This window comes from Metopolophium dirhodum, chromosome 8 (assembly GCF_019925205.1).
Source record: "Metopolophium dirhodum isolate CAU chromosome 8, ASM1992520v1, whole genome shotgun sequence".
Lineage (NCBI taxonomy): Eukaryota > Metazoa > Arthropoda > Insecta > Hemiptera > Aphididae > Metopolophium > Metopolophium dirhodum.
Window position 1 is genome coordinate 24,730,022 of NC_083567.1, and position 27,114 is coordinate 24,757,135.

General features: G+C 37.3%; 1 protein-coding gene across 1 annotated transcript in view; it reads right to left on the reverse strand.

The window, feature by feature from the left end:
* The window catches only part of LOC132951483 (uncharacterized), a 124,828-nt gene that overhangs the window by 44,121 nt on the left and 53,593 nt on the right, over nucleotides 1–27,114 (reverse strand). Inside the window, exon 3 of the mRNA XM_061023309.1 lies at nucleotides 7,960–8,028. Coding sequence (XP_060879292.1) covers nucleotides 7,960–8,028 — 69 coding nt within the window. The remainder of the gene's footprint in view (nucleotides 1–7,959; nucleotides 8,029–27,114) is intronic.

Sequence of the window (27,114 nt, forward strand, 5' to 3'; positions counted from 1 at the left end):
GGTAGGTATGTTGTGTAATACTATATAATACATATACTATACCGTTTTACAACCGTGCTAAAATATACTATACACACCGGCGAGACGTTCATTAAAATTTTAATTCCCAAGGTTTGCGTCGTCGGAAAATGAAAAACGCCGGAAACGCGTGACGGAAAAAAAACGAGACTTTATATATTATATACTTCGGGGAATTCCACACGTTTATTATATTTCTTTTCTCAGAGCGGTGACTATATATATATATATACGCGACAATTTCGATGAAAAACAATACGAAATATGAGTTTCAATTTGGGTCTTTCGTAAAAGAAAAGGAAACAATTTAATATGAAAATATGAGGTCGTTTCATATCGCACTGTATATGTATAGCTAGGTACCTTACCTTTGCAGGACGTGACAAAAGTTAAATATCCATAAAAAAAAAATATTACGTCAGTGAGCGACTGCAGCTTCCTCGGGGAGTTAGTTAATTCATATTCGGTATTTTAAGTAAGTAATACGAATTGAGAAGGAAATATATACGTACGAAATTATTAAACGTAGTCTGCATTATACGACGACGCGATATATTTTTATCCACTAGAAAAAACGCCATAATTTATTCTACGAAAATATACGAAAATATTTAATTTTATCTGCGTCCGACTAACGTGGAGATAACATTTTTTTTATATTTTCATCGTCATTATTATTATTATTATTAATTATGTACATTATAGTAATGACAGCATTTATTTTTCTTTATCATTATTTTTATCACGTGTAATTTTTAGCTGATATGCCGAATTATGTAAATTTAATAGTAGGTTGGAAAAAATACCGTTTATTGTGAAAACCGATGCGTATAATATAGTAATATGATATAGATATAGGCAGGTGAAGAGGAGAACTATAGGTAAATGGATTTTTTTTTATGTAAACGGACAGCATTCTATGATATTCATTATACCTTTGCAGTGATGTTTGATATTTATAAGTACCACAGAGTGCAGAATATCATAGAATCATCGTAACACACACACACACATACTGTTTTCGGTAAAACTCATATCAAGACCAAAAATATATAGGTACATGATGCTGAAAAAGAAAGAGAAATTCCTCACCCCAATCCGTCAACGCTCGGTTGGTTGTCGATATATTTATAACTATATTTATATATAGTTGCTCCGACGATGACGCGGTGGTGCTGCGGAAGGGAGGTTTTTTGGTGCTTTGCGGGCGAACGGCTTTTGAAAGAGCGCGTTGATTAAAAGCGTATAATATTATAAGTGTGTGTGTATATGCTGTATATATATACATATATAAATGTGTGTGTGTATACGTGAAATCGCCACCGCACATGATTCGAATACTATTTCTCGTACAGCTCACTGTCGACCCGATAAATGTTAATTCGCCCTTTGATCCCAGCCGCGTCCGAAACGAACCGTGTGCGTTCGAACGGAAGACCACGTTAAAACCAAAACCACCAGCTAAGCCTTACGCTCTATATACCTACTACCTAGTTACTACATATATACATTATAAAAGTACACAATTTCTACGACTTTATTATATTATACTATACAGTAATAATATGCATAATGCATAAAAATAAAACATTAAGTCACGTATTATAATATCGTTTTTATCGCGCCCATTTCCCATCGATCACCATAATAGTGTGATATTTGTATAATAGGTACTATATAATGCATCAACATGTTTTGTGTAAAAGTATTCTAACGAAACTAATGAAAATTATAGGCTGTCATCAAAACAATATTTGAAACCCAAAAAATCCATTACAATAAAATTTATTTTATCAAATAGGTAATTCGATTTCTGGAAAAAAATAGTATAGCGCGAGTTAAGTAAACGCTTTTTATTGTATGTTAGTATTTCGAACGATTAACAAAACATTTGTTTTTGAAAATCACAACATTTAAGACAATTATTATTAGAGCGCAGCTAGCCTGTCAAAAGCGGATCACCACCCCGGATGTATATATAACCGAAAGCGATTATTGCTATTGATTTTGAATTTCATTAATTAAATCCGCGAGAGTGCTCGAGATGAAACGGCGGCTTGCCGCCTCTATACGCGCACTCAAGTGCTCGCGGTTGATGCCGGTTCGTTAAGTATAATAATATAGCCGCTCAAGGTGTGCGACACGACGAAATCGGACCAAGAAAGATAATATACCTAATACTATAATAGTAATCCGGAATGTAACCGTGGATGCGCCCGTGTTCAGGTATATTATAGTGGAGTGTCCCGGAGACCAGGTAACGCGCGGCGGTATGCGATTCGGATTTCCGTCGAAAGACGATCTCGGAGGCACCCGCGGCTACGACTTATCGGTTTAATACACGTCGTATATAGTATCGTATTCGACCGCGCGCACCCACTCCGTATAATATACTGCCTATATTATTACGGTATTATATTAAACACTACGCATGCAATGACAGTTATATATTATATTATAATAATATTACACCGCGAAGTACGCGGGTAACTCAGCTCTGACACCGCCGCCACCGTCACCACCGAGTATATACCGACTTCTGACTATATTTCTGTCGGCTAAGATATCGGAGATATTTATATATAATATATATCAAATAGTTGTATGTGTTATATGTTACGTATTTTATATATATGATAGGCGAAGGTACACACACGAGCATTGACAAAGTACGACTGCTTTATTTATCATTACGCACGACGGCGGACACACATAATAATCACATAATGTTGTATATATATATATTTATCGTTACAGATAACATATCGGAGTATCGGACACACCGTACAATGTACATACATAACATCTTTCCCTTCTATATAATTTTAGTACAATAAATTAACTTATACAAAATTCATACAATTTAGAAAATAATAATAATGATTTAACATTTACAATTTTACACAATACATAATAAATATAACTTAAAAATTTAAATAGATAAACAATATATTTTTTTTTTTTTTTTTTTTTTTTTTATTATTATTCAAGTTCCCTTGGATGTACCTCATCATTTAAATAACTCTTTTTCAATTTGTTTACATGCATTAATCTGATTTTATCACCAACCCGGACTAAATAACTGCACGTTCCCAACATTTTCATTATACGTCCAGTTAACCATTTCTGCCCTTTTGAATTATTTCGAACAAGAACTTTATCATTTATTTCGTACTTAGTAACATTAATATTTTTATTCTTTTCTACAATATTTGGTGGTTTTAATATGGACAAATGATTTTTTGGTTTAAAATTATATATTAAATCTGACGGACTACAACCTGTGCTTGTTGTTGGTGTGTTACGATATGATACTAAAATATTATTAATTTTTGATTGTATTCTTTTTACATCTCTCTCTACACACAAACTCTTTATTAATAATTTTTTTATCGTTTGCACTCCTCGCTCTGCCAACCCATTAGACTCTGGATTGTATGGCGGCGAATGTACTAGTTTTATACAATTTTTCTCACAATATGCTTTAAATTCATTTGCGCCAAAAGGTGGACCATTATCGGTTACCATTATCTCTGGGGAACCAAAACGACAAAAACAATTTTCTAAAACTTCGATTACTTTTGAAGCCGTTGTACTTCCCATTGCAAAACACTCAATCCATTTGCTAAAACTGTCAACAATGATTAATAATTTAACTTGATTTATTTCTAGAAAATCGATGTGTATTCTTTTCCAAGAATCTGATGGATTTTCCCACGGAATATACACTTTCTCACTAACATTCTTATCGTTTTGATTACATTGGCATTCCGTACACGTCTTAATAAACTTATCTATATCAATATCGATATTAGGCCACCATACATACGACCTTGCGAGCATTTTCGAACGAACAATACCCGGATGGTTTTTATGTAATAACATTAATACGTCTTCTCTTAATGACTTTGGAATTACTACGCGATTACCTAATATCAAACAGTCATTTACTAACGATAATTCTTCCCGTCTTTTATAATATTGTTGGCAATCTGATTTTAACGACTTTACCCCCGGCCAACCTTCTTTCGTATACTGACTTATTTCTTTTAATACTTCGTCTGTACTCGTTTTTTTGCTCACTTCCTTATACGTTAAAGGTAAATTTTCTAATAATAAAATTGAACAAGCATTTTCCCCAGTATTACTACTTTGAGGTAATCTTGATAACGCGTCTGCGTTACTTATGTCTACCCCCTTCCTATGTTGAATCTCGTACTGATAACTAGACAATATAACTGCCCATCTTTGTAATCTAGATGAAGCTACAACAGGTATATTCTTTGACGGATTAAAAATTGATTTTAACGGCAAATGATCAGTTACTAAAATAAATTTGCGTGCAAACAAGTATTTATGGAATTTTTTTACTGCGAAGATTATTGCTAACCCTTCACGCTCAATTTGTGCATAATTTTTTTCTGCCGCTGATAAGGTGCTAGACGCGAATAAAATTGGCTTCTCCTCCCCATCTATCAAATGACTAAGAACTGCACCGACACCATAGCTAGAACTGTCACACGTAACTACTAGAGGTAAATCTGGATTATACGTGACTAATAATTGACTTTTTATTAATACCTGTTTTATATTTTCAAACGCTGATCGACATTCGTCAGACCAATTCCAAGGTATTTTATTTTTTGTTAAATTGTACAAGGGAGCTAATATAGATGACGACATTGGAATAAAACGTTGATAATAGTTTATGAGACCGAGAAATGATTTTAATTGTACTACATCATTAGGGCACGGTGCGTTTCTTATCGCATCCATTTTATTTCCATCGGGATGTACGCCTTGACAATCTATTTTATGACCTAGAAATTGTACACTTGAACAATAAAACTGACATTTCTCAAAATTTACTTTAACTCTATACTCATTTAAACGTTCTAACACCGCATTAACATTTTCTTCACACTCTGACCTTGACGAGCCGCAGATTATTATGTCATCTAAATATACTTGTACTTTAGAAACACCTCGTAAAATATTTTCCATGACTGACTGAAATATACTTGGCGCTGACGCTACCCCATAACATAAACGATTAAAACAGTACAACCCTTTATGAGTATTAATTGTAAGAAACTTACGACTTTCAGGTGCAACCTGTAATTGTAAATACGCTTCTGCTAAATCCAAAACAGTGAATACACTTCCCCCGGATAACTCATTAAACACATCATCGACTCTTGGTAATGGGTGTTGTTCAATTTGTAATTTTGGATTTAAGGTAGTTTTTAAATCTACACATATTCTAATTTTATTATTTTTTTTTGGTACTACTACAATAGGCGATGCCCAGTCACTAATTGAAACCTTACTTATAACTCCTTCAACTTCTAATCTATTTAACTCAATTTCTACAGCAGACTTTAGTGCATATGGTACTTGATATGCTCTATGGAAAACTGGTACGCTATTTTCTTTTAAAGATAAATTGACCTCATGGTCTTTTATATAATCAGCTGGTTTATCATTTAATTTAACCACCCCGGGAAACTTGAGTTTAATATTGTTAATTACATCTATTTCACTTAAAACGCAATTATTATTTACAGAATTCATAATATTTTTCCCGATTTTGCAATCTACATTACTACTTATACAATTTAGACACATATTCGATCTCCAGTTTGAATATAACTTATCTAACCAAGATCGACCTACTAAAACTTTTTTTACAGAGTTTTCCGTTATAATTAAATATAGTTTAATATTTTTTTGATTTGACATCTCGACATTTACAAGTGTTTGACCTAAAACCTTGACTGGTTCACAATTTACAGAACTTAATTGAATATGTTTTTTTTCTAATTTACATGAATTATTAAAATACATATTAAAATATTTAATCGGCATAACTGAAACCGACGCTCCACTATCTACTTCAAACGGAATAAGCTTATTATTAACTTTGATTTTAATCACAAGTGGATTTCCCCCACTATTCTGAGACACATTATTTACTAAATCAATAGACTCTAAATTATTTTTAATTTTTGTCTTACACATTTTCGACGTATGACCTTTTAATTTACATGAAAAACATTCCCACTCTCTGGCTGGACACGTACGGACATCGTGCTTCCTTCCACATCTATAGCATTGACCAAACTTAAGACTTCGTGAACTTTGACTGCCGTGCTGAATTGACTGACCATTTTTTTGACCAGGTTTTGACGACTTCCCAGACCACGGTTTTCCACCAGAATTTCCGTTCCACTTGAGTTCCGACTTCGATGACGAATGTGTTTGACGAGACACATTTTTCCCATTATTGATAAAATTTACTTGTGATTTATTGTTCATTTGTTGTGTTTGATTACAAACCAACTCCGAATCCAAAGCAATTTTACATGCTTCTTCAAACGTTAGGGACTCTATACCAAGTAATTTTCGTTGACACGATTCATCACTTATCCCTACAATAAGCCGATCTCGCAGTGCATCGTTTAAAAACGAACCAAATACACAAAAACTTGATAATTTTTTTAATGCTGTTATGTACTCCCGAGTTGACTCACCCTGGTTCTGTGTACGTTGGTTAAAAATAAATCTTTCACTCACTACAAGACGACGTGGTGAATATATTTCTTCCAATTTGGACACTAACTCGTCGTATGACTTTAATTGTGGTTCCTCCGGCAAACAAGCATCTTTTAATTGACTATATGCTTCCGAACCAATGTATGCGATTAAATAGGACTTTTTATCAGCCTCTTTAACTTTTAAAACGGTCAACTGCGCGTTTAATCGATCTAAATAATTACTGAATGATTCCGAACCCGGTATGTATTGCGAAATATTCGACATTATAATCACAACAAGAAAATTAAATAATATTTTCACCGAATTTTCATCTTCGTCGCCAAATGTTACGTATTTTATATATATGATAGGCGAAGGTACACACACGAGCATTGACAAAGTACGACTGCTTTATTTATCATTACGCACGACGGCGGACACACATAATAATCACATAATGTTGTATATATATATATTTATCGTTACAGATAACATATCGGAGTATCGGACACACCGTACAATGTACATACATAACATTATACACGATACGGTGGATCAAACTGATCAAAGCGACTTGAATAATATAGTGCACGTGTGACGCTTCCTGCACACCGAAGTGCCGGGCAAAATCGTACGAGTCCCACTATTATATTACCTATATGATATAATATGTATGGTATCGTACATATACCTCCACAAATTGACCTCTTTTTAAGGACCACTGCACTACTCGAGATATTCGAAATTTATCAGAGTAAAAACACGTTGGAACACGTGTGTGTTTCGCTTTTCACATATTTTTGACAAGAAGCGTATTTTTTTTTTTTTTAATACAATCCAGTAAATCCCCCTAATTCTTTATTTGCTGTCAAAATTCCGATAATACAACGCTCTCGCTATATTATATTATGCAATAAAAATGTGTGCAGTCCAAAATGTATATTAAATATTATTATTTTCTGAAAAAACGTCGTCGAAAAAACTCGGGTGACTAACGGACGTGTAAAAAATATTATGAATTCCCGAAATTTGTTTGTATTTTAATGCCTATATATACTATTTCCAGTACTCGGTAAAGATAATAATATATATATAATGGAATGATATTATCAATATAGTTCTCGAAATGGAAAACGATTTTTTACGTTATATATTTTTTTAAGAATTGTTCTTTCAAACGTAGCGATATTTCATTCGATTCACTGGCGAATGTGTGAAACAATTTTCGCGATACACCGTAATGGGTGTTCACAGCCGTACTCATAATTTTGGAAGGTTTCCAAGCGGCTCGATAAAATAAAAAAAAAATGAAAAACGTGTTAATGATGTATAGAAGATAGCAGTGTATATTATACGTATATATATTATAAATATTAAGTTTTAAATGTATATAAGTATACTTACGCAGTTATGTTCACAAATGTTCTTCATGTTCTTGCCTTCGGTCTGCAGTACTTCACAATACTTCCAACACTGCAACAAAAAATCGATATGATATTAGTACAATACAAAGAAATTTATATGGTTGTTAAACGAGCACTACGCCGGGGAAGGAAAAAAAGAGACGAAAAATATACCGAGCCGAGTCGGGTTGACGAGTGGACATTTATTAATGCGGTGACCGTGGCGGGTGGCGTGAGCGGGCGAGCGTGATTGCGTGGTACGGGGGCTGATTTTATTTACTTGTCAAAAAGCTTCGGTTCTCGCGGCCGTTAGACCTCGGGTGGTTAAGGGATAGGCCGGGTGCGCGAGGGTTTGCAGGATAGTACCCGTGCGAGTGTATATCGTTAACAATACAAAGTCCACCACACCCTCGAAAAAATATCTTCACTGCAAATACACTGGCGATGTAGAGCACGCGCGGTATGTGCAGCAGTACGAAAAAAAGAGAGAAACTTTTTCGCGCGGAAGACGACCCCTAGCGCACGCACTCACGCTTGCGAACGCCTTTAAGGAAGACGTGCAGAGACGCGTCTTGTGCCCGGACGAGGGTGGGTGTGTGCGTGTGTGAGAGAGCGCGATGAGAATGTGTCCGGAAGGGGCGAGAGTGATGGAGGCGGGAAACGCCAGTGGCCGAAAAAAGATAAATTGCTCTATTGGGAAAACCGGTCACGTACTCGCGACGAGACTATATATAGATGAGTGGACAGGCGGGAAATCGCGAGTGCGTCATTATTGCTTTTGCTCAGCGTACACCCCATGCTCACCTCCCCCTCTCCCCGCCATCGCCAACAGACACCGCTGCTATAACCGACAACCAAAACCTCGTGGCGTCCTTTAATACGTCTGTACGCACATAATATATAATAATTTGCACGCTATATAGACCATGCACCAGACACACGCGATTGTGCGTTTCTCGCGATGTTTTCCACAGCGTTCTCTTATCGCCCAAATCGGTTCGATCCGTCGAGGTTTGTACCCCAACACCATCTTGTATACTGCACATGTAGTTGCGTACGGTTTAATGGCCATGACGTAAACTGCACCGTTGGAAATCTGTTAATCCGATATCGACACCTTATAATAAACAGGCTTGCAGGTGTAACTTATTGGAAAGCGATTTTGTTCTTTTGGATTACGCGTCGTTTCCTATATGTATTATGCCTGTGGGCTTCGGCGTCGAATAAAAAACGCGCGACGGTCGACGCATGACGCGCTAGGGATTTGCCAGAGGGGTATACCTATTATACTTATATTATACGCGTGAACGGTTCTGGTTTTGGAAATTTACACACGTATACGTATGCCTGCGAGCACGTATTACGGCGTTGAACAAATTATAAACGAAAAAAAGATTTTGAAAAACCGAATAAAATAAAAACAAATTTGACGACTACAAAATATATAATACTCGTATATATTATTATCGTTAAATTATTATATATTGTGTATTATCAAAATTCTGATGTAACCGCCTATGTATTTAAACACAAATCATGAATTTTCCCATACGTGCGGAGGATGGCAGATTTCGGGTCACAGTTTTTAAAGCACACTATACCTAAAACTGCTGCTGTTGTGAGGTTCAGGTTTCTGTTTATGAATATGAATAGACGTATACAATATAAGTTAACTTACACAATGTAATACAATATAACTACTACTCGTCTAACGAAGCAGTGATGGGAAAAATAAAGACGTCGAGGGAGAAATATCTACAATTTTGTATTTATTCATCATCGCCCGTCCGAAACGCGACGACGTCATTATTGTGTTATTATATTATAGGTAACTACTAAGGTAATGAGAAAAACAACGACCTATAACGCGCGCACCCAATTATTACTATTATTGTAAACTGTAAAAAATCAAAATAAACGATGGATTTTCGTTTTTAATTTTCTATATATATTCAAAAATATGTGAGTCCCGTACGATGCCGGTTACGCCGGGCGACGAAGCTTATATTATTATGTCTTCTATTTGGTTTTCCTTGTCGACTTGTACAATTTTCCATTAACGCTCGACCAATTGCGGTCCGCAATCTCAGTCTTCACGAGAACCGCTCACAGTGTATAATATTATGTTGGGCATACGCCCGACGGTTAATCACTTGCCATCACCATGTTTATAATAATATTATATTATTATAACCCGGAGCTGCAGCATGATGTATATGCGGCATGTGATGTACGCGGCGGAACAGTAGTGTTTAATTTTCAGAGGTGGGGAAGACGTGGGCGAGGATGGAAGTCGGACACTGCAGCAGCAGCAAATATTACCCGGTAGCCCCGCCGCCGGCAGGTATTTTTGTATATATATATTATATATATTTATATAGTCAGAGGTAGGCAGATAGGTAGGTAGGTAGGTAGGTAGGTTTGGGTACATATACGTATATATAATATATATTATAATACTAGTCGCAGTACTTGTATAATAGTGGTAGCTGTGTAGCATAGAAGTAGTAGTATTAATAATAATAATGGCAGCTAATCAATCAGTAGCCCGGCGATTCGTTATGCTCGGACAGTGCACTGCATATTATAATAGTCGTCGTCGTCATCGTCGTCACCGTTTAAAGATATTATGCTAATGAAAAACCTTCGGCCGCCGGCTGGATCGTGTGCAGTTCGCATTCATTATGCACGCGTTTAATAAGCGCTAAAGCCGTCCGTTATAATCTCAGCGTGTATATCATATTAAATAGGTAGGTAGGTAAGTAGGCGATTGACGTCCGTTCCGCTGCAGGTGTCGGTAAGAGATGCTGCTGGAGCGCCGCGCAGAGGAAGTGCATTTTCCGAGTTTCCGGGGACGGTACATAGCTGATTTCCCCCCGCCTACAGTTCATGGTAATATTATTCGCATCGATCTCCGATTGTATACGCGTGACACGTGCCGGTCGATAGGCATCATAGATTTTTGAAATTGGTCGCATAAACATATAGGTAGGTAGGTAGGTAAGGTCCAACCGACCGTAACGCGCAATAAAACCGACGATATTATCATAGCGGTAATAAAAAAAAAACTGGCGACGGACCGCCAAAATAAATCAATACCTTTTGACCTTGATCGCGTGAGTCGTCTATAATATAATACGTCGCATAATATCCTGCGGCCCCTGCAGTACCCACACGACTAGATATAGAACTACTTCTAACCGGTAATCGCGGGAAGACATTTTTTTTTGTCTTTGGCGGTTGCAATATATACCTCTAACAGTCTATAACGACAATAATTGTCTCCGACTGATATCTATCTATCTATCTATCTATCTTTCATTTTCGTTGTTATATTATTCGTCCTTTGTTCTACGCCAAACCTACAGTATTACATTACATTATATTTATATATTTATCCGTACAATAAAAGAGCTTGTTTAAGACTCGGACTTGCGTTTGTGTGTGTGTGTGTGTGTGTGTGTGTATACAATCAACGACCTCTGCCGAGTCGGACGACTATCGCGGGCTTTCGTTAGTGTAGCGGTAACGCGATAACGGGTCTCCACGACTGTAGTTAGACGAAACTTAAAACGCACTCATGCAGTCTTACAACTGCGCTGCAGCTGCTACTGACGGGCAAGCGCCAAAGCGGTGGCTGTAGGGGAGGAAGTGAATGAACACGACCGCTTTCAAAATGGAAGTGACATTTCGCCGTCGTCGTCGTCATCGGCGAAGCACAAGTAAATCCGGTTAACGCGGAAAGTGGATAACGCTACTAATGTGGATATAATATAATAATATACCGCAGAATAAAATATTGTATCGCGTATCTATATATAAGTTATATTGCAATGTCAATGTTCTACGGTTTTTTGTTATTTTTTTTTACGACGATCATTTAAAAAAATATGAATAATATTATAAATAAAATTATGATAGCCACACGTGTGCTGCGAGGAGTTTGGGATTCAACCTACATTTTATACGAAAATATATCTAACACTTTCAACTTAAATATTATTAAATCTCCCACCTACCGTGGTCAATCCGACTCGATAGCTCAAACGGTGCAGACCTGAGTAATACTTGATGTAACTCTCGAACGCAAGACTCAAATTTAAATAACTTAAGCATGTAAATGTGTCTCTACAAATAATCTTTTAGTACCTACATATTTTATAGATTGTGAAAATACTCAATAATAGCATTTTATAATATTCTATTCATAATTATGTTCCTACCTATCTATTTACATTATATTATTAAACTTTTAATTTGTATTGGTTATGAGTTTATGACTTACAAGCCCCACCCAATTTTTCCGAATGTATGAAATTAAATTATACGTATTAAAAATCATAAACGTTACGTAATATCTTTATTGTAAAGGCTATTTGAGCGGATGTTGTGTATTGTTGCTTTTTTTTACTTCATTTATTGAGAAAAGCGTGTGTTGGTGGGGTGGCGTTCGGTCGGCCGAACAGATTTCTGATGGAGATGGAGAAAAAAATATTAAAACGTTTTTCCCCTCCTAAAAATGAATTCCGTCACCGGACGGGTAACAAGTGTAAAGCATCTGGCGTCCGATGTTTATTTATTTTTGTGTTTATATATTGCCATTCGTCGACGGCCCATACGGTTTGCTATACGTATATGTATACAATTCTCATTGGAGTAAAAAAAAAATGAAAACAGAAACAATGAAAAAAAAATCACTATATTTTGGTCGTTCCCGAACAGATTGTGCGCGAAACTACTTACACAGCCGTAACATTATACAGATGCGTAGAGCGAAAAAAATATATAATATTAACGATATAATATAATGACAGTATATACATCCCGTAATGACGTCGATGGTGTGGAAAAGACATGGTTCCGGTAACGATATCGTGTATGACCGTGCAGTCCTAAGTCGGGTGGCGAAGTACGCCTGCAATATCATTATTGTCCAAAATCAAGTTCAACTCCTCCGTTGAGGGAACAACAATAGAGAATATGGCGAATAAAGACTTTTGTGTCGTACAAAATGATTTACCTAAGGTTGAAAATATGCTACCTATATATAGTACGTACTAGGCTCCGCCGCCGGAAAAATCGCGATTGCGCTCGTGCAAGTTTTGGGAATTGCAGTTGGTGGCTCCTGGAGGAGTGGAGGGGACTTTGATAATTTAGGAAAAACGTGACCGACGGGCGAAGACGCCCTGCGGACACGTCGGAAACGACGAAATGAAAACATTGTGATAGCGCGAAACTAAAACAACAAAAACTCAGACTTCATTTAGACAACACATTATACTACGGATTCACTGGTGTGAATAATTATTATTGTGGCGTCACTGCGACACAATGGTTTCAAAACGCACACGCGTTAGCATATAATATATTTTTCAGACGTGTTATTATGATGATAATACTACGGCGTCACAATATATATAATTAATTGTTTTGACACAGGCGCGGTGGACGCGGAAGAAAAGCAAACGGCTTATAGTACAATAATAATAATAATAATGTATGTCGTGTACTCGCGTGTACCTGAATTTATTTGTGTGTTTGTGTGTTTGTAATAAAATAATAACAAAATTACCTTCACCTGTCCACCGACCGATGTTATCGTGTCGAGCTCGTATAAAAGGTATAATATACCCTCGATTTGAAATCATAGTTAATATTTAACATAATATTATATTGATATTTGATTCAATATAATTGGATAAACAAAAAAGATTATTTACCCTCGTCGCCGTCGTCATCATTCACCTAGTTTTATTTCGTTTCCTGTTCAAATGGTTCTGCGACATGTTATTATTATTATTATTTTTATTTATTACTATTATTGCCATAATGATATGTCCTAAATTATTAGTATCATTGGTGCGCGCACGACGCGTATATATAGTCATGTAGAATATAGAAATCACAGTTCGGAGACTACAACAGCTGTTTATATTTATACACGGCGGCGGGTAACGGTATAATATTATTATTGTGCGAATGTCACTTACTCAGTCGGTGTCAGTTTCAATCGAAATAATCAAATAAGTATACCAAACGCGAATAAAAAAATACATATGATAAAATGAATAAAATATAAATATATAATAAACGAGCTGCACGGGACCCGAAGTTAGGGAAATTTCGCTCACACGCCACAGAGTACGTGTGCAGGGCTCCTACATAATAATAATCATAAAACGTCGACGACGACGCGAGGGAATTTAATTCGTGTACACGATGAAACGAGGGATTTTCGGAATTTGCTCGTTCCGGGCGACTCTTCCCGAATACATTTTTAAACATTAGCATACCTAATACTATCCGATGTACATTATTATTCAAGACGGGACGCGTTATACCCCATGATAGGTACCTACAGCGTTCGGCGAGACGAACATTTCTTTTCGACTCTCTCGCTCTGTCTTTTTTTTGCGCCCGACCGAAATCCGAAATACAGTTGCGGCGGGTCCTCCCACGAGATACACGACTACGACGCCGCCATGCTATCTATTATTTTCATCATTATTATTAATAATATTATTACAACAGTCACTGAGGTTTTATTTGGAAAAAAAAACATATTTACAACGTGCGAGCTAAAACACGACGGGCGGCGGCGTTGAAATTTGAATTATTTTTTTACGAAATTCGGTGCGGAAACGTCTTTCATATACGAATATAGCGTTATCTGTACCGACCATCTCGACCGCGATGCGTAGTTGTAGGTGTATGGTGGCGTGTATCATAATATTATTATTATTAAATACGCTCGTGGCCACATAATATTAATATAATACTGCAGTACGCTCATGTTATAATAATAATAATAATATTATCGCGGTTACACGGTCAAGTGGGACGTGAAATATTACGGCGGTGCGATCGGAGGGAGTTTATTTTATTTTTTTCTGTCGTTTTCGCGACGTTATTTATGAACACACGCTTCACATTTCGGCGGCCCGTCGTCGGTTACCGTGGTTGTAGGCGGTTGGTCCTCTTCGTCGTCCTGCTGTCCTCACAACATAACATTATATAGGTACTTATAAGTACCTGTGTACACGTTATGTGTATAATACTGCAGTCCTGCGGCAGTGCACGAAAATGTAACACTTCATATACGCGCGACTTCACGGATAACACCCCCCTCCTCCTCGAAACAACCCGAGACGGATAGTATATATTATATATTATTATTATTATACGTATATATACGCCCTACTGCAGTCGAGCTAAACGGGCAAAGTTCCAAAGCAATATAATATTTGCGCGGTACGTGTGTGTGTGAATGCGCTGCAGAGTGGGTGCGAGCGCGGCCGCGGTTTATCCGAAAGTTTTCGCCGGGAGAGGGGTCGAAAACTGCACTTGTCTTTTCTGCACGATATTAAAATAGAGACGCGAATTCGTATATATACACGCGCGCATTAGTTTATAGCATTATAGCATTATATTATTATGATTATAACGATGTTGTGATTATGATAATATCACGTCATAAAATTTCGTATGGCCCTTGTTTTTGTTGATAGTAATAATAATAATAGTGTTATATTATATACTACGCACAAATAACTAAAGAGAGGGCCGTCTGTCGTCGCAGAAGCCGCCGCCGACTCCGGAGAAACAATACCCCCCTCGCCCCCCCCCCCCACTTGTTTGTGATTACCATAATTAACGATTGTATAATATAATGAGAATGGGAATATAATATGCGGCACTCGCACACGCGATGGGCTGAAGAAACACACTCGCACACGTCTATAGATGTTATTATTGTATAAATGTAAAAAAAAATAATAATAATAAAATATAAAGGCAGGAAGTTTCAGGTCCTGGTCGTCAAATAGTGATGCCGGCAACCCTGTCCGAATGGCGGGCGGGGTAGGGTATAACGGGACGAACGAAAAGGAAGTGAATATTTCTTTTGTTCACCCACGACATCAAAGACGTTCCGATACCGCCTACTTTTCCTAATGTAAACAACTCCGGAACTCTGCAGTAGGGTCGATATAATATATTATACCAATCAATTTGCTAATGAACCGCTACAAAGTCGTCGTATTGTATCGGATAAGATTTTTCCTTTTCAAAAAGAACGATTTTGGCGTAAAAAAATAGTTGTTGGATAATTTTCATCGTTAACACGTACTTACTCATGTATAGAATGTCATATATATATATGTACGATATGAGAAAATTACTATTGTGTCGTTTACTATTGTTTCTCAACGAAACAAAAATAAATAAATATTAACTGTGATATTATAATATTATATATAGGTACCTATAAATACTTATGGTTAATCATTTTTTTGCCACACATAATATATTTTATAAAATTGGTCAGAGATGTATCAATGCATGTAAATATATGTGTGTGTGTGATTGAGGAAGGAAAGAAAAATATGCGCGCAGAATATAATCCTTTACGCACGATAACCACATGAAAAAAAAAGTTTCATCTCTATCTTGCCGATTCGATCCCTTGGCCCAACTTGTATATAGTTGTAGACGCACACATGCACATAATTCCTAATCAAAGTTTTGTAACTATACACATATCGGACCGTGGGTCACGTCCGCACTATAAATTAAACGTGGCAAATCCCACGTATTATATGTATGGGTATATATGTTTGACATGAACATGCATCGTAGATATAGGAACTATATAGGAGCGGGAAAAAGTTGTGGAAAAGAAAAACTTTTATTTTTGTATTTTTACCCCACCGCTCACTCACTCGCTATCACCACTCTATCTCACAATCGCCGACCATGCCATTTGCCTGAAGAAAAAGAAAATCTCTCGGTACAAGAAATATATTCTCCGCGCTGTAGCTCTAAATAATATCATACATATAATATATATATGTATATATATTACAGTGTATATACGAATATATGAACGTGTGTGTCTGTGTGTATGTGAAAATTTCTCGCCGAGGGGGCCAAAAAGCTCTAAATCAACCGGAATTAGGACCGTCGGATCCGTGTTTTTGTTGTGGAAAGGAAAAAAGGGATTGTCATCCGGATAAGACTTAAAAGGGCCGCCGAAGTGACAGATTTATGGGTGGGACGGGCTTAAGTATGAAGAGACGGTCGGCGGTGGTTGCGGGAGGCAGGGGGTAAAAAAAGTTTAAACTTTCAACGGCTTAGGCCGAATAATGGAATTAGTAACGAAAACGCTAGACGAGGTGAGAGGGAGAGGTGCGGGTATGGCAGCTGCGTTTGGCAAGAGGATTAAACGTGAGTATAAGTATACATATATATGTATTGTACACACAGGTATACCTGCAGCATGCGTATTTGGTGTGATTCGGTCGGTTTGGTTTTTTCAAACGTCCCCCCCATCTATCGGGATCATTATAATCCGTCACCAATTTTGATTTCGTAAATTATTCAGAGAGATTTAACGACGGAACTAGTGAACATTTTACTATAGCAAAGAGGAGATTATAATATAATCTATTGGTATACCCGCAAAGTGATCGCGGCGTATTCGCATGTATATTATTATAATATTATCTTATAATAATAGCATTATTATTTAATAGCAACAATGAATTATTACGTCACACGTCCGGTGATGACGATTCTTATTTCCCGTATACAATATAGAATATATCACGAGACACGCGATATTCGGTTGTATGATTATTATTATGTTACCATATGCGCGCAGAACGTTTAAACTCGTTAGAGTCGGTATTTTTCATTACGAAGCCCCGTCGAAGACTATATAGACACGACGACGACGACTCTGTAGCAGTCCGATCACACAACAACTATTTACTATATACGAACCGCCTCTAATTACCAACGTTTCAATGAATATTAATTGTTACGAGACGCGGGAAACACACGCCACCGCGGACTCCACTGACCGCAATATCGTTTTTCGTTTTATATCTCGCTTGTCACATCTCCCGTTTCTTATTACGACAATATTCATTTACGAGCGATCGAGCGATCGTGCGCCTGGTCAGTGTATGATAATATAATATTATAATATATATGATGGTTATACGCCAGTGACCAGTCATGTTGTATGCGTTATACAGTTGTCTCGGGAGTGGATTCCGCGCGCGGTCACAACCAGTGAACCAGCTGATTAGTTTTGGATTTCAGAAGAAGAAAAAAATATCCTGAAAAAAAAACCGACGATTTTATCTGTCGTCCCGCCCTAACGTGTTACGCGCGCTCGTTTTATCTGCCGAGACGACGACGACGACGTCTCGATACGTAATCGGACCACGTGCCAATGATTATTGCATCGGTATGCGACGTACCTATAATACTTTTCTGTAAAACTAATCGAGACAAATCGTCTAAAACCGGAGAAATCGATACGTTTCGACGACTTCGTTGTCGTGCAACGGGAGCGGCGCTCTTATATAATATTTACAATACACATTATTATCGTATTGGTACAGAAAGCTGCAAGCGGGAGAATAAGACGAGAAATCACGATCGATGGTCGTTTAATTTTCCTAATCGCGAAATCCATGATGGCAGTCCCTGCGTTTTCGGGAACGCGTATATCATACTCACTCCCGCGCAGTGAAAGTCACGATTGCAGACTGACGAACTATAACCGTTTTGATGGGCGAGGGGGATGAAATACGAACCGTGCACAAATGCGTTTGAACGTGGGTGTATGTGGTTGTGTGCGTGTGTGTGTGCGGGGCGAGACAAATGCGTATTTTCTCTGGTAAAACGACGGTAGAAAACGTGGAACAACGTCGGGGGAAAGGGAATAAAGGGAAAAAAATCCTGCGCGATTTCCATCAATCAAGAAAAAAAACCGTTCGGTGGCGGCGATGGTTCATTAACTCGTAGGCGGCGGCGGCGGCGGCGGCGGCGGCGGCGGCGGCGACTGTACAAATTGGCCCCGTGCGTAAGCTTAAAAATCTACGAGTGACGTCATCGTTATTTATCAACTCACGCATACCGGATATATATATATATACGTACACACGACTGTCCTTTTCCGATACAAATTGACCTCCCCACGCTCCGCTATAGCTCATCGGCCGTAACAAATTAGCCCTAAACCCCTTCGACGACGACGACCACGACGACGACGACGCCGATCCATTTCTCCAGGACGCGTGCGGTTTCCGCGACAGCGGTCAATTTTTAACGCCCGGCGGACCGTATAATAATGTTTACGGCGACGGGTTTCCTCTCGTTGGCCAGCCCCTCACATATCACGAGCTTTACGCACACATTATCCCACGACGTTTGTAAAGTCCCCCTGCAAAGGCTCGCGGTGAATTTGCTTGATTATTATAATATTGATATCTGTTTACAAAAGTGTTTGTTAAGTTTGCGACGTCTACGCGCACGTATGGGTCCGACACCCGAGTCGTCAGATTTACGACGTTTCCGCGCTGCGATACCGATCTGCAGCGGAGGCGACCCGTCGCGGAGGACGTATGGGTTAGGTGTGACTGTATATAATAATATAGAACATACCGATGTCACCATACGATATGGCCACCATCACCACGAAATCTTGTCGTAAAAGCTACTATTATATATTATTTTGTACCTTATACACACGCCCGCGACCGTTGAATTTCATTATTATTATTTTCCGACAAATTCGCGTCTCCACACACACAAATCCGTGCGCCTGACGCGGTGACAACACTCTGACAATGTACCGGAAACCGGTTCCAAACGTACATTTATAATTATTATATGGCAATATAATTGTACGTGGTATTAAACGCATATTATGCTATTATTATTATACATTTTTTTTTTCATTTTTTATCATTTTTTTTCTGTTAATCCTAAAATTTTGAACAAACCGGTTACCTCAACCCGTATAATATGCGTGAGCCCGCGCGTGTCGTCTTCGGAAATGATATTATAAATACGTACACATTATAATATTATATTATTATATATTTTTACTAAACCCGTACTGCATATATCGCACATATACGACCGAATAATATTTGTTCCGCGTCCTTCTCCGTACGGTGGCCCTCGTGCGCACAATGTATGTACATAGATTCAGTCAAGAGAACTGTCAAGAGAATTCAAACGCACGGACACGCGCTTATACGTATATACATATATTATATATTATACGATTGCGCAATGGATTTGCATAATTACGCTTTATGACGCCGCCGTTGCTGTTATGACTTTGTTATACGACCGACGCGAAAACCACCGCCGCACCGGACACACTATATATTCTAATTTAATCTGACGGCCGAGTAGTTTTTTCTTACGCGCGAACCAATTTAAAAGCAATAAAGAAAATAAAAACTACGCTTGTGCGACATGAATCGCAATTACGTCGTATTTATATTATAAGTACCTACCTATACCTATGACTTTTCTTCTTTTTAAAAAAAAAAAAAAGAATAAAAAATCGTTTTCACGTACCTATGTGTCGTGCTCACTCATCTGGCTCACGTAAAGGCGTTATAATGTGTACTACGTACGGCTTCGTATCGCATCAAAATAATAATACAAAATGTCAAAATATAATACATCGGACCGTATTGAGTTTGCAAGCGGCCAAATGATGAAATTATGACGTGTGCAAAAATGATAATCATTATCGATCGATTGAACAATTATATAGTAAGCCGCGGAAAGCCAATTTTACTCACACAACGGTGGTTGTGAATAATTGCGATGTGGCGAATTAATGTTTTCATATTTATTTACGTATCCGGATGGATCAAGTTAACTGCTCCAGCTTATATAGGACATGATAATTATTATAATTATAATACCTGACGCGACGGGTTCATGAAAAACGCGTTAGTGTTTATAATATGTATATTATAAGCAGTGCCCTATACTAATAATGGGCAACGAATCAAGCAAGTGCGCCACGCAGCAAACGACATTAATCGAAAATGGCTTTTGAAACAGATATAAGACAGGTATAATTATCAGACGACGCGCAACCATTATCAGTATCGTTCCGTTGCATTTGGACGGTTGTCATTGTATATAATATTATATGCGAAGATACGATGATGATACCACGGAATGTCATCTGTTTCGATTCGATCAATACATAAAGATCACCGACACAGTGTACGTTGGAACTTGGAATCGTGTGATCTCGTATATACGATGAAATCATTTTCATACGATTTATACAGACGTGTCGTCTATAATATATGGCTATATGGTGTCCCGGAGTCACCCGAAGTTCAAATTTAGTGCGACGTATGTAATTGTCCCGATCTTCGGCGAGTATTCGATTTCGGACACGTGTCTATATATTGCGATGTCTTAGGCGTTTTATGTGTAGGTATATTATTAATAATAGCCGTGCGGACCACGTAGTTTTATTATAAATATTTAATGTTATCACTGCAGACGAGGAAACTGTTTCACGAAAACGACAACTACACCACAACTTTAGTGCCGGTATAGGTAGGTAAACCTACTATAATAATAATAATAATAATATATAAGTTGATTATATATTTTACACGGTGTACACGAATATTATATATATATATATATATTATGTTGTGTAACAGCGACACGCTGTAGCGGAAAAATAAAAATAAAAGTATTCGTATTATTATAAAATAAACGACACGTTGTTAAGAAGTTTTTACACGACTCGTTTGTGGAACTTTGCTAGAAATCGTATTACCGGCGTCGTCTCCGAGGTGTAGGTATATTACTAAGCAACACACAACAAGGTATGCAGTATCGCTGCAGTCATAATTCCCGAGATTATGCGGACGAGTTTTTTTTTTTTTAAAGCGCTTTCGAAACTTTTGATGATGTTTAGCGTGCGCGTTCTTAATTCAACCGTTACTCGGAATGAAAAAATAAATAAATAAAAACCACGTTCAACGCAGAAATCGTTTTCGTCCCCTAAGTAATATTCCTCGAGGCGTCCGGAAGCTACTTGTTTATCTTCTTTTTTTTCGTACTCGGATTTTAAAAACAATACCACTTAGTTAAGATTGCACAACCCGAGGTCGATTATATTGTTATATATATAGAGCCGATTTGTTTCGTAATAAGTTTTTATCATTATGATGATGATAATAATAATAATAATAATACCTAAACCAAATGAGATATAGTTGTTTTTATCCAAACTTATCGTACTCAACGTACGCGCTCACGTCATACATTGTAACTAAATAACTAATAACACAATATCGTGTATCAATTAAAAAATATAATATAGGTAAGGTACAAAGCACGAAACAAAGGCTTTTTATTTGCTTAATGCACCTGACTGTAGTAATAGCAGGGAGTTAGATTTTTAACAATGTTTGTCTCGCAATGGTTTTGTTTTGTTGATAAATTATGTACTACCAGAGTACCTACACTATATTATACTGGTATTGTTTATCGTTATTATTGATTTAAGATGCCAGTTTATACTTTTACAACGCTTAAGTCGGAAAGTAACTTCAAAGGTATATCATAATTCATAACAGTCTGAATAATAGTAGTTGAATTCTTCTCTGTATCTCGCGTTTTGTTTTGTTATTAGACTTTTAAGTGGTTTTAGTAATGGTTTTTTACTTAAGAATAACAAAATACAATTTTCATAACTTCTACAAAAATTCCTCAGATTTATGTACAGTAAATAAAAATAATATATAAGCATAATGTCGACGAATATAGCGAATATGAGTCATTTTTTCGTTAATTTATTTTTTTACTACCTATTTTATAATATATTTAATGTACTTTGTTTTTATATACACACACAATGTCATTAAGCAGCGAAAAAAGTTTGAGAAACATTAATATAATTATTTTGCCATTATAAAGGTCGTTTTCTGCACCGTAATAATATAGTGTATATATAGTAGGTACGCCGTAGTATTATCGAGAAGCCTCAAAAATGTGGATTTAATAAAATGTGGCAACACATTCAGTGAACAGAAAATCATGTCTGCGCTTACGTGTTGTGCGAGACAAACGACTTTTGAAAGCTGTCGATTCAAAGAACCGTTGCAATCATAAACAAAATAATACGCGTACCTATACATAATATTATATGTGAAACGAAAATAGAAAAGAAAAAAAGGTACGCGATGACAACAACAATAATAATAAAAATAATAATAATAATAGTAATATAAAACTATAAAATACGTATGCGTACACCCCGCACAATAGTACAAAATATTATGCAATAATATATTGCAGGTGTACTACACACGACTTAACTGTAGAAAGTGATTAAACTCGACTGCATGCGCCATTATATTTTGTTCATACGCGTAAAATATTATATTGCATTTACAATGTCATTACTTAATGTATATCATATTGTACAAAATAATCGGAAAAAAACACACAAGGGAGGGAGTACACGATACATACATTAATATCGTATAACATTCATTCCTGCGGGAGACTTACACGTCGCGATCATTATTGTTTAATTATTATTGTTTTTCCATCGATCGCCGATACGCCCGCCCGTCCCAGGATGTCCATTGAAATATTACAACGAGGGCAGTGCAAAAAAATATGCGTAAACGATGGCAAAAACTCGGATTGAACAAGGTAGGTAGGTATAATACTACGCAGGCGATGACGACATTTGACCGGGACAATTGCTGTACAACCCACAATAATATACGTCGCAGTATAATATAATATAATATTATTTTATATTATATCGTCAACATTTTTTGTTACTGGTATATATTTTACGATGATAATAAATATACACGGAACAAGACGCACATTATATTTTTCGATAATTTATTACTAGGTACGCATTTCTTGTGTAGTTCGGGAGCATATAATGCATATAATAGTTGTTCAGTTGTTGTATCCTCTCCCCAAGACCCGCGTGCCTTTATAGACATTATTTCGTATTAGGCATCACGCGCGAGTGGATTTAATTTGAATACTCAATGTACTGTTCGAATACCGCCTTATTATAGGGTCCGAAATATTGTTCCCGACGCGCCCCACCGACCGTATTATACACATGCGATATTATATATTATTATTACCACTGAACACCGCCACCCCCGACATACTTGTTTTTAAAAATTATTATTTCACACAATGGTCATCGTCCGCGGCCAATACGTCACACGCATTATAATTATAATATAATATATTATATCACATATATAATATATATACGTAGTGATTAGGCATAGTGAATTGCACAACGGATGGCATTCTAGACAAATATAATATAACGCGAGCGTGGTGTATATATTGTATGAACGCACCAATTATTGTACCGTACAGCGATGTCATGTGCACGCCGGGCACTCGTCTCTCGGGGGGTGTGTGTTCGGGTGGTATAATATGCAAATCGTTCGGCATCCAAAGAAGAAATTACTACCGATTAATCGCCGCGCCCGTTTGTATACACGCGTACATACGCACCCGAACGCGACATAGCACTTTCATCGCGTCAATAAAGCGGCGTCGTTGCCGAAGGGGTGGAAAAACAAATTATTTCCCGTTTGACCCGCGATAAATCCCGCTGCAGTCGTTATAATACGCGACTTGCCGCGAGTCGAGGATTATCGATGACGACTGCTGCAGCAGATCGTATACGACAACACATACGACAACCGTGGACTGTCGGGGGCGGGTGTTCAGTCGTAGGATATATATTATGCACATCAGTATAAAAATATATACATGCATGCACACGACTAGATGCGGCGGGGGGACTTACGACAACGACGACGACGACGAATTCAACATGGCCCCTCCACGGGAGAGGGATGGATGTAGGGGTGGACGATGCGGGCCTGCATAGGGATCCCCGGCGGTGTTTTCGTCGCAATCTATGTGTATATATATATAATACGCTGCGAGGCTCCGGCACCGACTCGTGCGCGATTTATGGCCAGAAATTAGTGGTTCTCAGCAGTGCTGCAGTAGAGGCATATATATTATAGGCACGCCGAAGAGAGGGTTATCGTGCGTACCCGCCGTGGCAGCAGCGTTTAACGCGTCAGAAACGTCCGTATCCAGATTTATGGCCCCCTGTAAATCATCCCCGTCGCAATATATATATTATATATATCACCGCGCGTGTGATGTAATTAGCCCGCCTATACGTATACACATGTATATATATATATATATATATGTATTTATTTATTATGCAGACGCGTTTGATTATACACTGCGGCCCGTACACGCACACCGATAAATACATATATAGGTACCAGTTGAGGGTATATATTATATAATATTATAGAATTGTGTTCGGGTATTATATTATAGGTATACCGCCGAAAAAAATATTATGAAAAAATATCCGTTTCACGCGCGGTGTTGTACCTATACCAGATACCTATTACCTATATAATATTTATATTATATGAAACATTAACGTTTCGACTTATTACCGCCGAAGACCACGCGTACGTAGGTATATACCGTCGTCGTCGCGTTTTCACGGATTTCGGGGCGTGGTCGTCGTATAATACGGTGTAAAACACGTCCGTAATTCGATCTATGACATTCGGTTCTCGCCAGCGGTACGCGTATATACGAACACCTTTATAAAGTATATTTTGCGGTTTTTATTTTTTTTTCCTCGTCGATCGACATAGTATACGGTCTTGTGTTTTGTTTTTGTTCATTTTTTTTTTCTGTATAGGTTGTATTACGATGATTTATGCGCGTGTGATATTATTACTATATAACTACGGTGGTATAATAATAATATTATATATTATATTATTATAATATACTACGCACCCGCGATGACGAAAACCCGCCCGAGACCCGTTTTGCGCACGAGGGCGTTTAATTCGAAATCGTTTAAAACGATTTTCTTATCCGAGCGAGACAATAACAGCGAACGAAAGGAGGAATAAAAAAAAAACAAAAACGGCGCGTATTGTTATTTACAGAGATTTTCTCGTTTATTTATGCGGTGCGCCGGAATAAGGGGCGGCGGCGGATCGAGATTACATCTCTCGGTGTACACACACACACACGTATGCATATACATATTTATATGTATATAGGTGCCTTGTTTTTCGTTTTTATGTTCGTTATAAATTTTGGTAACACACGCACACACCTTCATTCGGGGGACCTTATATAGTGATGGTAGACTTTTTCTCTAGTAGAAATAAAAAATACTCGTTTCCCTCGCGAGCAGAGTATTTTTGTCTCCCTCGACAAAAAAAAAATAACGCTTGTTTACTCCTTTCACACTAATTCGTAACAACAAATCACCGAACCAACTCGAAAATTTATTCATTTATTTGATTAACGGTATTATTCAGTGTTGGGCGTTTTACCTATATGTAATATTAGATATCTTCTATAATATTTTTAATCTTTGCTGTATATAGCGCCACACGACTGTCGGCGGACGCTCACGTGTTTGATATTATTAGGTATTAATATACGCAATAGGCTGCGGCACAACGATTCGGTGGTCACCGAGTCGACAGCTCACGATATACCTAATATCGTAGATACTATATCGTTATTATTTGCAAAGTCTTTGATTGAATATAAGAAATGAGAAAATTAGAAAAATCCGAAAACTTGTAAGTGATCTCGAAATCAAATACGGTCACGATTTGCCTCCTGCACGTTCGAAGACCATCATAATATGATAAATGATAGCAACTATACACTATACATCTTACATTTCATTTATCTATCACTATTTTAATGTTTCCTATGTTCTTACTGTATAAGGCTATACATAATATATCATATAGTGTTGCCCAGGCCCAGCTTGTTTCAGTCGTGGCTGACGTATTTATTTTTGTTTGCGCAGAGCACCGCATCGGGGGCGTCTCACTGGTGTCCTTAATACTATCATTATTATGTCACACGAGTCCTCTGATCGGTGACGAAGACTTTTCGAGAGCTTTACATGATTCAACCGATATATTTTATTATATACTATATTAAGACCACTCGTGAAATCATGAATACCACGTAGACAAGTCTGATAAATTTAATATAATATTTTGATATTATATTGTATTATTATATCCACATAAAGGTATAATAATAATTATCAGATTAATATATTATATCATTTTTATACTATAAATAATATACTATTACGACATGACGTCCAATGACCTATACATTAATATATTATAATATTATGTTGTATTGTGATTCCACTCGAAGCGACTTGTCGTAAAACTAACGACGTCGACGGCATTCGAACATAATATCCGTA